At 37.5% G+C, this 14279-nt stretch overlaps 1 protein-coding gene across 1 annotated transcript in view; it reads left to right on the top strand.

Annotated features, from left to right (window-relative positions):
* Positions 1–313: 313 nt before the first annotated feature.
* Positions 314–14279, top strand: part of SYT10 (synaptotagmin 10) — a 99106-nt gene continuing 85140 nt past the window's right edge. The window contains exon 1 of the mRNA XM_027858986.1: positions 314–461. Coding sequence (XP_027714787.1) covers positions 314–461 — 148 coding nt within the window. The remainder of the gene's footprint in view (positions 462–14279) is intronic.

The following is a 14279-nucleotide window of genomic DNA, read 5'->3' on the forward strand; positions in this document are numbered from 1 at the left end:
TACTGTCTCCCTCTAGATCTCCTTAGTTAATGCTCACTGCGTGTGAGTTGGTGAAAATCTCTGTAGCTTTAAGAAGGCTCCAGCATCTCTCCCTCACCTATTCTTTCCTCTCCTCCAGCTATGGGGCTAAATTGGGGTTCCTAGGAGTTAGTGGGCTTCCCAAGTGCTCCCAGTCAGCAAAACTCCTCCAGCCAAGTGATGATTTAGAAAACAAAAGAAGGTATCAGACTGGGTTTGAGGAGGGGTGGGTGGGGAGATATAAGGAAAAAGAAAGAAAAAAAAGAACAAGGAAAAAGAGGAGAGAGGAAAGAAAATGAGTTTCCCCGAGGACGGAGTGAGCAACCTGTGTCAGAAGGCGCTGCGCATCGTAGCGGAGCTCTGCTTCGCGGGCCAAGTGGAGTGGGAGAAATGCTCTGGCATCTTCCCCCAAGACAAAGCCAACCAAGGTGCAGGAATCACAGGTAACAAAGAAGAGAAAAAAACCGGGTCGAAGGACGGGAGGGCTCTGCCTATTTTCTTATGCATCTTTGTGTTCCCTGTCTCCAAACTCCTTGCCATCTGCCTGTTGCCTTCCCACCCCAGGCTCTGGTTTCTTTCTTTCCCTCCATAGTCTCGTCTGCGATCTGCCCCCGGTTTATCTTGCTGTTGTTGAGTTTTCCTCACCGTCCCACTCTCTTTCAGCCTTTTTCTGGGAAGTTCTCGCCTTGCATCTCATTTTTTTCTACTTTTCTCCAGGCTTCAATTCTAACTGCTTGGCTGCCGTGTTTTTTGCTTTTTGCTTCTCTTTTTCCTTCCTCCCTCCCAACGTCTTATCTAGTGCTGCCAAATTCCCACCAGAGTGGGTCTGAGGCAGTACGGTGGTTGCGCTGATTGTACTCCAAGGTGTGTGGGAGGTCTGGGGAGTTTGAACTTTGTTCTTCGTCTCTTTCCCTCTCGGATAAAAAGTGACTTGGGAGATATATATCCAACAAGAGAAAGCTCCCCTAAAACAGAACCAAACGAAAAACCTTCCAGTGTGGCAGAGGCCCAGGACCCTTTTTTGCCTCTGAGCGTAACAGATATCTGGAGGGAAGTAGCTTTAGGGAAAACAGAAGGGAATTAGGGACAGGTAATCTATTCCAGTTGATGTGGCTTACATTTATATAATACTTTCAAATTTTAAGATGTTTCATGCATAGCTTTATAGTAAAGGGGGCTGGCAGGGTAGGTGCTGTTATCTCCATGATTCAGAGGAAATTGAAGATCACGTATGATTTAACCAGGTGCACTCGCTGAAAGTCACTTGCACATCCAGGCCCAGATGGTAAATGATGGAACTAAGAACCCAGGTCTTCTGACTTCTGGTCCAGCCAGGACCCCAGGAGCCCTGAGTAGGAGTATGATCAGGGACAGGTGGTGGAAAAAGGACTACCTCTGGAGTCAGAAAACCTGGGTTCAGATTTCACCTCTGTTCAAATTCCACCTAAGGAAAATGAAAAAAAAAAGTAAGTCAATAAGGATTTATTAAATGACCGCCATGTGTCTGGTGCTCTGCTGCGTGCTAGTGATAAAAATAAAGGCAAGAAGAGTTCTTGTTCTTAAGGAGTTCATAGTATAGAAGGGGAGAGAGCATGAGAACACCTATGTGCAAATAAGGTATATACTAAGGCTAAATTGGAGCTGGTCTTAAAGGGAAAGCCCTAGCATTAAGGGAGGGGACATTGGATGTAGAGGGGGAAATTTGAGCTGGGACCTGAGGAAGCCTAGAAGTATAAATGAGGAGAGAGAGAATATGCATAAAGAGATGGGAGTCTTATTTGAGGAACAAGGAGGCCAGTGTCACTGCAAGGGCAAGTGACTTAGCCTCTCTGGGCCTCAGTTTCTTCATCTGTAAAATTAAGGAGTTGGATTAGATGGCCTTGGAGTTCCGTTCCAACCCTAGATCTTATGAAAACAGCAGAAATTGGATAGTAAATTGTGCTGCGTGGAAGTGATAGAAGAAACTAGAAGAGGATGAGAAGATAATCCCATAATATCCAAAGTTACTTAGTGCTTAAAGAAATCATATTCTGAAATTTTGAAAACCCCTTTTTGCATTGAGGCAAATCAGGTCTCCAGAGGTATTTTTTGTTCAGAACGCTTGGTTAAAAAATAGGATGAAGTAAATTACAATGAAGACTTCTTCTAAATGACATTTCCCTCTTATCACTTCCTACCTTTTCCTACCCCTGGTATGTTCCTATAGGTTGAGGATAGTTACTGAAGCATCGGATTTTGTGAAAGCATAACCTCAAAACTGAGAGTAGTATGTGATATGATGCCATTTGGAATTGTAGAAGGGCAAATCTTAAAGAACTGAGTGTTTGTTTTTAAAGAGACTGAGAGACAAACTGGCCATAAGTATTAACCTAAAATTCAGGATCATGGTAATAATATACAAAGGAAAATTGTGTTTGTACCCTAGTACTATCTACAAACTACTGAGATGATGATTCCTGAAGTATATTGTGAATAATATCTAATTGCTGCTATTAAAGTGTTTAATAAGATTAATTTTTTTTTGAGAAAAACAACTTAGGGTTTTCTTTTCCCATTCTTCCTGTACCTTATAAACATCCAGATAAGTAGGATAGCAGTTTGTATAATGCTTATGCACATCAAATATATGATTATGAATATGAACCATAAACATAGAAATAGCATGACCTCAGTCACTAAAATGATTTTCCTAAAGCAATCTTGTCACCCTCTTCTACTCAATAAACTGGTATCTTCCTATTGCCTATAGGATCAAATACAAAACTTTCTCTTTGGCATTCAAAGTCCTTTGACCTCCCTGGCTTCCTTTAAGTTACAACTAAAATTCCATCTCCTACAGGAAGCCTTCCCCAACTCCTTTTAATTCTAGTGCCTTGCCTCCATTAATTATTTACTGTTTATCCTGTCTATAATTGCCTTTGTATATATTTGTTTGCATATTGGCTTCCTCATTAAATTATAAGCTCCTTGAGGGCAGGGACTGACTTTTGCTTGACTTTTTGTTATCCCCTGTGCTTAGCACAAACAGTAGTAGTAGGTGCTTGATAAATGTTTGATTGACTGATCTGGTGTGAGGTTGGATAAACTATTCTAAAATGACATAAAAATAAAGAATATCAGAAGTTTAATTTTATGATGAGCAAAGGGAGTTAATTATATGTTCTCAGATCTTACCTTTGCATATCCCATAAGTTGAAGTGGAAGATATTAATAAATATGAATAATAAATAAACATATAAATATTTAGCATTTGCCCCACTCCCAGTTTAGGTGGGTTAGACACTGGTCATCACCACTAAATCTTTAATTCCTTTGATATAATTTCATTTTTTCAGGGATATTTAAATTGAGTGCCAAAACCAGATTTAGGTAATTTTACCTATGTGATGGTAAGCCCATCTTTTAGTATGCTGGCTTTGCCTAGATATGAACAAAAGTATATTTTGCCTAGTATGAAAGTGTCCTTATATAGCATGAGTAGTGGTTGAATCTCAAATATTACTTGTCTTTGGTTTCTTCCCTCTTTGGAGCCCAAAACCATATTTCACATTCTCAAAAAGAAAGAAAGAAAACTATGTAAATCTAGAGAAATAGGTTTTCCCCCTCTTAGCTTAAGGGGGGGGAGTGGAGTAGAATGTGTGTATGTGTGTGTGTCCATTTATGTGTGCATATACACTCACATACATACTGGAGGTAGAAATATAATTATTAAAGAATATCACTTGAAGTAATTTTGTATTAATGTATATTATTTATAAGTATGGCTTTGGCTGTCCACAAAGGCCCTGGGAGATATAGTTGTTCTTGGCTTGGGAGCAGTGGAAGCTAACACAAGATTGGGACTGTGGGGAGGTGTTCCTCCCATCCCCCCACAAGGACAGCATTGACAGTTTTGAGGGGCTTGTAAGAAAGAATGAGGACAGGAGAAGGGAGGCATTGCAGATGTCTTTCTGGATCTTTGTAACCATGGCAGTTGGTAGTCATAAGATCTATAGTTCACATCTTTCAGACCATTAGAGATGTCTTCTGAATGGACAAGTAAAGAAGTATACTACTATAATATTTAATGCCTATCACACGGTAGGCTCTTAATCAATGCTAGTTGACTTGGCCGGTCACTTACTGTGGAAGCTGAAGAACTAAAAGAAAAACAACAGGAAGGATAGACTGTCCTTAATATACCCCTGCCTTAATTGTTCTTAATTGTGCTTTTTAACTTGTTACAGAAATTATTTGAGAGATTTAGTATTTCTCATACACATCTGTGGTTGACCATCTCTGTATTTGCCTGGTACCCCAGGCATATCCCATAAGTTGAAGTGGAGGATATTAATAAATATGATTAATAAATAAACATATAAATATTTAGCATTTGCCCCACTCCCAGTTTAGGTGGGTTAGACACTGGTCATCACCACTAAATCTTTAATTCCTTTGATATAATTTAATTTTGAGTCATGAAGGTATGGGATAGCAGGAGTGAAAGTGACTTCATCTAGTGCAGGACTAGGATCATATGCACAAGTTATTTAATTACTACACTTGCAAGAACAGAATTATAATGAACTCAGGTGATTTAAAAACAAATGTGTCCCATAGACAAGAGACTAATAGTAAATATTAAAAGCTCTCATTCCAGACTAGGAAGAACTACTACTTCCAGCATCTTTGTGACCAGCCAAAGCCTTGCGAGAGGTTGCTATAAGTGTAAGTTTCAATTACTTTTTTTAATGCCAAGAACTATACTTTAAATGGTATCAGCATATCTCTCATTTTTTTTTTATTTAAAAAACTTAAGGAAAAAATTCTCACTGGCAATGTAATAGTAGGATTTAAAGTTGCCACTGTGCTTGGTCTCAGTTTTTCACTGCAGTTTCAGTCAACATTTATTTGTCCAAGGCATTGCTGTAATCCCAAATGATACAAAGAAAGACAAAAAGACAGAAAAAAAGACTCTGTCCTTGAGAAGCTTACATCTAAAAAGGGAAGACACACTAAATAGATAGGTAAAAGATAAATGCCAAAGTAAAAGGAAGGTAACCTTATAGGAGAAAGCACTACCAGCTTCAAGGAGGGATTGGGTTGGAGGGACTAGGAAAGGACTCCTGTAAGTACGGTTGAGTTGTCTTGAAGCCAGAGATGTCAAATTAGAAGTGAGGAGGGACAGTATTCAGGCATGGGAGATAGCCAGTGCAAAGTATGGATATAGTTGATGGGTTTCAGATATGGGGAACAGTTAGTAAGCAAGTATTGCTAGATAACAGTAATATGTGAAAGGAATGGAAAGGTAGGAAAGTGCCAGATTGTGAAGACCCTTAAATGTCAAGCAGATATTAATATTTGATCCTTAAAACTTCAATAAAAAAGAAGTTTACTTTGTTCTAATATAGCAAAGAGATGCAATAAGAATACAGTGGCCCTTAGCTTCCCTTAACACACTCACCCCTTTTGACCCTCAATGTGAAAATAGCCTCCAGCAAGGCAATGTATTATGGGTTACTTCCATGATCTTCAAAAATCTACTAAGTAGAAAGGACCTTAGCTGCATGTTGGTGGGAGCTTTTATGCTATTGGGTGACTAGAAAGCTGTGTCATGAAACAAAAGTAGATTAGGTCTTGGGACTGTTTTGCCTCCTTCTAGGAAATACTAATCTTTATCTCAAGAGGAAAGGAGAAGGTATGGGCCTAATTTATATTGTTGGTAGATATTAGTCCTATCATGTTCCATTCCTTGGTGGCAAGGTCCTAAGGATCTTCTAGAAGTTTTTTTTTGTTGTTGTTTTTCAGTAATTTCTGGAGAACTCAAACAGGGCAAGTGCTCACATGTTGGTCAGAAGAAGTAATGCAAGTTCACTCTCAAGGTCTCTTTTAAGAACTTTGGAATTGATTGTGTAACATGGGAGACACTGGCACAGGACCACCCAGCATGGCATGCTCTCATCAGAGAAGGTGCTGTGCTCTTTGAGCAAAGCAGAATTGAAGTAGCTCAAAAGAAATACAAGATGCACAAATTTAGAGAATCCACCCCAAATGTTCACACTTGTGCCTGACCTGTGGTAGAGCATTCTAGGCTCATATTGGTCTAATCAACCATAGTCAGACACATTTTAATTTGACTCTAACTTTGTGATGTCATTCTGTTCCTCTTCAAGAATGGACAACAACCGTTCAGTCATTTCAGTTGTGTCTGACTCTCTATGACCCCATTTGGGGTTTTCTTGGCAAAGATACTAGAGTGGTTTGCCATTTCCTTCTCCAGTTAATTTCATAGGTGAAAAAACTAGGCAAACAGGGTTAAATGCTATTGGGTGAGAGTCACACAGCTAGTAAAATGTCTGAGGCTGGATTTGAACTCATGAAGATGAATTTTCCTGATTCTAAGCCCAGTGTTTTATCCACTGTGCCACTTAGTTGCCCTCTTCCAGAGGACATGCTACCATCTAAATATATTTAAGGTTTTGAATGTACAGTCTTATTGGCAAGGGTAGTATTAAGGGAGAAAAAAAGTTTTAAAAATAACAAACACCAACACACACACACACACACACACACACACACAATTTACAGCCCCCCCCCAACACACAACACCAAGAAGTCATCATAATGAGAGAGGGAGAAAAATACTTGGGAGGAGAAAAAACCCAAAAATCCTAGATTTTTCTTTCCCCCTTCAAAAGGATCGAGTCTCAATGTTCTGGTCCTTGTGGTGGATGATGTCAAGTCTTTGTGGTTTACAATAGGTCTCTTTATGTAAAGTGGTAATGTTATGAAGGTAAAATTGACAGGACTTAGCAACAGGGTGGGTAGAGTGAGAGAAAATTGAGGATGACAGCAGCTAACTTGAAAGCCTGCACGTCTGAGAGGATGATGGTGCCCTCAACAGTAACAGGGTTATTTAAAAAGGGGAAGAGTTTGAAGGAAAAGATAATGAATTCAATTTTGGACATGTTGAGTATAAGATGTCTATAAGACATTTGGTTTGAGATGTTCAGTAGGCATTTAAAGACTGAAGGTCAACAGAGAAATTGTTGTTATTCAGTTGTGGGTGTGTCCAAGTTTCTTGGCAAAGATACTGGAGTGATTTGCCATTTCCTTTTCCAGTGGATTAAGGCAAACAAAGATTAAGTAATTTGCCCAAGGTCACACAGCTAGTAAGTATAAGAGACTGTATTTTAACTGAGCCATCTAGCTGCCTCAACAGAGAAATTATAGCTAGATAAAATAGATCTGAGAATCATTATGATTATTTGAGTCCACTGAAGCTGATGAGATCACCAAGTGCAATAGCATAGAAGGCGAAAAAAAGAGGGCCCAAGACAGAGCCTTGTAGAAGGACACCCGTGGTTAGCAGAAATGACCTGAAAAGAAATCCAATAAAGGGGAATGAAAAGGAGTGGTTATGAGTAGATAGAAAGAGAACCAGGTTAGAGTAGTGTGCCAGAAACCTACAGAAAAGAGAGTTTGAATGAAAAGAGGCTGCAGAGAGGTCAAGAAGGATTTGGATTGATAAAAGTACATTAGATTTAGTAATTAAGAGATTGTTAGTAACGTTGGAGAAAGCAGTTGCAGTTGAATGGTGAGGCTGGAAGACAGATTGTAGAAAGTTAAGAAAGTGAGAGGAAAGGAAGTGGAGGTATTCATTAGAAATGGCTTTCTCAAGGAGTTTAGTGACAAAAGGGGAAAAGAGGTATGGGATGCTAGCTAGTGTTGATGGACAGATTAAATGAGGGTTTATGAGGATGGGGGAGATGTGAACATGCTTGTACGTAGTTGGGAAGCAGTGAACAGATAATAAGAGATTGAAGTTAAGTGAGTGAGTGGGGATTGTGGAGGAGGAGATATGTGCATGTAGAGGAGTTATTAGCCATGGCAAAGAGAAAGGCCACTGCATGTAAGACAGCTAAGGAAACATTAGCAGAAGGCATCTAGATAAAGTGAGAAGAGGAGAAGGATGAGAGAAGAGGGAGGTCTTAATAAATATCTCCAATTTTTTTTTCAGTGAAATGTAGGCAAGATTCTTAGTTGAGAGGGTAGGAGGAGAGAAAAATATGGTAGATTTGAAAAGGGATGAAAATTTTGGAAGAGCTGATATAGTTAGTGGGATAATGAATTAATTAAGGAGGTATTTCCTTGTCATAGTGAGGTAATAGGAAGCCACTGGAGTTTACTGAACAGGATTGTGAAGTGGTCAGACCTATGCTTTCATTTTTTCCTGATAGAAACATGCATATACTGACATTTCCAACCAAAAGCAGTGCTAATTTGTATAATATCTTATGCTTTGATCATAAATATACAATGAAACTTTTGACTGAACTTCCTAGTATGAAATGTAGAATTTGTGAAATTCAAATTCAGACACATTAAAAATAATCACAAATGACCTATAAAGAAGGAAGATTATATTAAAGGAAAAAGTAAGTAGCTTGTTCAAAATGTAATCAAAAGGATAATTTGTCAATTAGTAATTTTGCTAACCCACATTAATTGGAGTTTTTCTTTTGGCTTAACTGTGTTAGTTCAAATCTTAGTATTTAAAATTTATAATTAAAATAAAATTAATAATTTTTAATTTATAATCTATAATTTAGAAGACTAGGAGTAAAATGACCATGTTATAAAAGATTAAGGAACCATTTTATCAAGGAAATTGGTATTCTCTAAAAGAAACTTGTTAGTTGAAGAAACAAAGAAAGTTATCTTTCTTATTCTTAGTTGAGCACTTGGTAGCTAGCATTGGGCATGTTTAGTTATAGGAATAGATGGGTTCTTGATATTTTTCATTTGGGTCTCATAATTCTGAATTTCCCAAGTGCCTATCTTAAGAACTTATATTCAACAATATTCAGCAGCTATATATTAAACACCTACTGTACACACAATGTGCCAGATATTGGGTTAGGCACAAAGGCAGCATTCTTAGGTTCATGGGGGTTATAATCTAACATGAACATAAGATTTATTCAAAATAATTCTATTACATATTTAGTTACCACCCATCTTTGCCCCCCATCCCAACTTGCAGGGTAGTTCTCCTGGAGAATAGCTAGCCAAGGTTTTGCTTCCCTAAAAACTATTTCACAAGCCTCTACCAAGTAAGTTTCAGTCCTTTTATCCCGTTATTTATTGAATATTTTGATCTAGATATGCTGGAGACTTCTTACACTTAAAAATATCTAAAACAGAACGCATTATCTTACCCCCTAAACCATTCTTTTTCTAAACTTCCCTATTGCTGTTGAAGGCACAATTGTTCCAGTCAGGTTCACAATCTCAGAATTATCCTCAACTCCTGCCTCTCTCTCGTTTTACACTTCCAGTTGCCAAATCTTGCTCCCTTGTATCCTACACATTTTCTCTACTCACATAGCTACCATTTTAGTTCAAGCTCTTGTTATCTGTCACCTAGATTATTGCCACAGCTTCCCAATTGGTCTCCCTGCCTCAAATCTCTCACAGTCCCAGTCTATTCAGCACACTGCTGCCAAACTAATTTTCCCAAAGTGCAGATCTGACCATGTTTGATTCCTACTTGACCAACTCCAGTGGTTTCCTATTTCCTTTAGAATAAGATGTAAACTCCTCTGTTTAGGTTTTAAAGCCCTACATAAGCTGTCCCCAACCTACCTTTTCCAGTTTCATTGGACATTACCCAAATCGTGCACTCCAGATAAACTCCAACAATCTTCTCTTCTTCATTCATGACTCTGCATGTCAAGTCAATGAGGATTTATTAAGACTTACTATGTGCCTTACACTGTGCTAAGTCCTGAAAATACAAAGAGAAACACAAAGAAAGACAGTCCCTCCCTCAAAGAGTTTATATTCTAAGAAGGAAATCACATAAAAGGAAGCTGAAAGGGAAAGGTAGGAGAGGGTAATCCTCCACTTTCCCCCAAGTGAATAAAGATGTGAACATGGCTGACCTAAGCTATTCCTTAGAATGAAAACTCTAGGAGAAATTCACCAATGGTTAATAAGAGGGCCTTGGGATAGCATAATCTTTTCAGATGAGGAGGTTGCTGAAGCATTTCATCTATCCTTTCTATATCTTGGTCAAATGGCCATCCCCCATACCTGGAATGCCTTGCCTCCTTACCTTTGCCTCATAGTGTCCCTTTCAGAAGCAACTCAAACATCATCTTTTTTCATGAAGCCTTTCCTGATCCCCTGATTAAGTGTTCTTCCTCCCAGAGCTATGCTTCCATAGCACCTTGTACATCTACTTTGTGTGCATGTATATGTGTGTATTCATTAATTTTACATTTATGTTGCACACCTATTTGTTTTCCCCCATTAGAATGTAAGTATGATTGTTTTATTCCTTGATCTTATATCTCCATTTTCTAGCCCTGTTCCTGGCAAATGGTAGGCAATTAATAAATATTTGTTGACTGATTACATTTACCTCTAATAGTCATCCAGAGGGCACAATTAGTTCAAAGCAAAGGCTAATAAATAAAAATAATAAATTAATAAAGGCTTTCTAAAATGAAATAGGAGAGGTTGGTAAATAACAACAAAACGCTTTTTTCTTAAATCTGGAACACAATTTCCAATAAATACATACAATGTGTGGAATCAGTAAACAAGCACCAGATACTTTGTCAGATACTATGCTAAGCATGGGGTATACGAGGAATGGCAAAATATAGTTCTTTCTCTCAATGAATTCATAATCTACTAGAAGAGACAACATGTGGGGAAAACATGGAGAGATGCACATATACACAGGAAACACACGTGGCCAAGGGACATATCTGGGAAAGTATAGTATATGAAAGTATTTGGCTCAGATAGATTTGTGCTATGGGTGCTCTTGTATCTAGGCTGAAAGTGTTCATTTCTTGGCTAGTCCTCAACTGAAGAATTCAGCCATCTCCAAGCTCTAAATCTCATTATCTATGGAACTAAAATCAGTTTACACCAGGCTATTTTGGAGTTGCTACGGAGTCCATGACAACACCACAATAATAATGTAGTAATTAGCACTAATATAGTAAGTGCTTACTATGTGCCAGGCACTGTGCTAAGTTCTTTACAATTATTATATCATTTGATCCTCACAACAAACCTGGAAGGTAGGTGCTATTATTATCTTCATTTTATAGATGAGGACAGAGGCAAACAGATTAAATAACTTTCCCAGGATCACACAGCTAATAACTGAGACTAGAATTGAACTTAGGTCTTCCTGACTCCAGGTCCAGTGCAAAATGCCACATAGTTGTACTTAATACTGTTTTGTGGTTTATCAGCTGACAAGTTCTAGTGAAAGGCCTTGACTAGTCAGCTTGGAGCAAGCAGTGTGGTCTCTGAGTGGAATTCCTCCATTGACCAAATTGAATATTTGAATGTTACAAGAATTGTAGCAGTAAAATGAATGTCATAAATGCTGAGTATATAGTAGACTTGGTTTATCTGCTCAGTGCAGAGACTGAAGCAAAAAAAAGTGGTGAATTCTAGGTAAATATAACTAGATTAGCAAAGGCATAAGGACTATTGAGAGGTAGTCCAGTTTGCTTACGTTCAGTTGTTTTTCAGCTGTGTCTGACTCTTTGTGTCCCCATTTGGGGTTTTCTCGGCAAAGATACTGAAGTGGTTTGTCATTTTCTTCTCCAGCTCATTTTACAGATGAGGATGTGAGGCAAACATAGTTAAGTGACTTGCCCTGTGTCACACAGCTGGTAAGTGTCTGAGGTTGGATTTAAACTCATGAAGATAAATCTTGAATATAAGCTCTATTTACTGTACCACCTAGTTACCTATTCTAGTTTGCCTATAGTATGCGTAACAGTATAAATCAGTATGGAATTAATTAGCTTATCTTAAGCAGAGAACCTGAGAGAATCTTTGTGTATTTTATTGTACCTTTGTATTTAAAGAATCAGTGTGTAATGCATTGATTCTAAAATGTTTTACTAGAATTTTACATTTTACCATATTTCATTCAGTCCTTAAATAGGAAATATTAGTTAAGTAATGAGCCTTTAAAATTAAAAATTTTGATTTAATTATATTGTGGAACTTTTTCAAGAACATAAACTAGTATTACTAACTATAATCTTTATTATTCCTTTGGTTTTTAACTCAGTAGTAATTGATTTACAAAGTATTATAATTAAGATATATTTAGAGGCATATTGCCATTTTCTAATCAAATAATCTGCTATAGTAAGCCACTGTATAACAATGTCTGAGAGGTGGTTTTAATATACATTAAATTTTGAATATCTATTGATTCATTCAACAATTATTTATGAAGCCTCTACTATATGTAAGCTGCTTTGATAAAGGCACTATCAAACATCAAGTGACTGAAAGTATTTTTTATGCACCAGTTCCCTTGGTTAATGAATGAAACAATATTGTACATTCACCAGGTTAATATAAATTTAGATAATAATATAACAATTATAAATTCTACTTGTGGTTACATGCAAAGTTTAAAAAAAAGGCTGATACTTAAATATCATATGAATGAATACCTAGGACCCACTAATAGTTAATATAGATGTCAAATAATAATAGATTGGGCAGCTAGTTGGGGCAGTGGATAGAACACCAGACCTGGAGTCAGGAAGCCTCATCTTCATGAGTTCAAATCTAGTCTCATGTACTTACTAGCTATGTGACCCTGGGCAACTTTAATTAACCATGGTGGCCTCAATTTCCTCATCTATAAAATGAACCGGAGAAGGAAATGGCAAACTATTCTGATATCTTTACTAAGAAAACCCCAAATGAGGATCACAAGGAGTTGGACATGACTGAAATGATTGAACAACAATAAATAATAGATCATATTGCTAAAATGTTTTAAAGTTTGCAAAACTTATTTCATGATAATTCTGTAAGGCAGAGAGTACAAGTATTATCCCTCTTTTATAGATGAGGAAACTGGGACCCTGAGAGCTGACTTGCAAATGGTTACAAAGCTAATATGTTTCTGAATCAGGATTCCAAACCCAGGTCTGACTCTTTTTCTCTGTGCTCTATCAAATAAAGCAACACAAAACAAAGAGAGATATTATTAGACAGTGTCCAGAGGAAGTTTATGTCTGGGTGAAGGAAGAATATCAGTGTGGATTAATTGCGTGATTGCTTTATTTGGAGCTCTACCACAGGAAAAGCATGAATAATTGACATTCATAATGCTAAATTTTCATTTTAATCAAAAGTTTTAAAAATTTTCCTTTTAAATTTTTATTGGATTTGCTAACAAATGCTTTATCAAATGCGAGTGTTAATGGTTCTGTTTTCAACCTAGATAGAGGTTTTAACAAGCAATGAGTCACACAATGGAAGAGGAAAAAAAAAGACATAAGAGCCTGGTAAATCCATTAATTCAATAGAGGGAGACAATAGAAGGTTAGCTATCCAGAGAAATAACACACTTGTACTCTTTTTTTTTCAGCCAGAGATAAAAGAATAAAGGTTTGGTAGCTGGGAGTTGTTGTAGATTGTTGTGGTTCATTCATTTCAGTTGTGTTCAACTTTTCATGACCCTATTTGGGGTTTTCTTGGCAAACATTCTAGAGTGCTTTGCCATTTCCTTCTTCAGTTCATTTTACATATGAGGAACAGGGTTAAGTGACATGTCTAGGGTCACACAGTGATTAACTCTCTGAGGCCAGATTTGTACTCAGGAAGATGAGTCTGAGTCTTCCTGACTCCCAGACTGGCACTCTATCCATTGTGCCACCTAGCTGCTCCTGGTGTAGTAGACCTAGAAATGAAATGATGAAGACCTGAATTCAAATCCTGTCTCAGATAACATGACTTTGAACAAGTCACTTAACCTCTATGGCATAATCTTTTCATATGCAAAATGAAGAGGTTGTACTCTATAGCCTCTGCATCTGTATTAGGCACCTCAGAATTCACCTACGTTCCAAACCTAGGCATCTGGATAGCTAGATAGGTGATTGACTTGGCACAAGAAAAGTTTGTGTTGTGTGTGTATAGGTGTGTGTATATATACAGGTGTATATGTAGTTATGTATGTATACACTTTTTTTAAAAAGAGTTTACTTAAGCTTGTAACTTATCCAGCTTATGACAAGGGTACATGGTGTAGAATTATACTAACTGTGATATTTGCAGTTAGTGAACATATTCCTTGTGACTTACTCTGTACCCCACAATGAGACTCATTCTAGGTTACAATTACAGTGCCAAAAGTAACTGAGATTCTCACCAGGTCAGAGAAGCAATGAACTTTTCTCTTGAAATTGCTATTACCCCCAAATACAGAATGT

The sequence above is a fragment of the Vombatus ursinus genome, unplaced genomic scaffold, assembly GCF_900497805.2.
Source record: "Vombatus ursinus unplaced genomic scaffold, bare-nosed wombat genome assembly UNPS02013950.1, whole genome shotgun sequence".
Taxonomy (NCBI): domain Eukaryota; kingdom Metazoa; phylum Chordata; class Mammalia; order Diprotodontia; family Vombatidae; genus Vombatus; species Vombatus ursinus.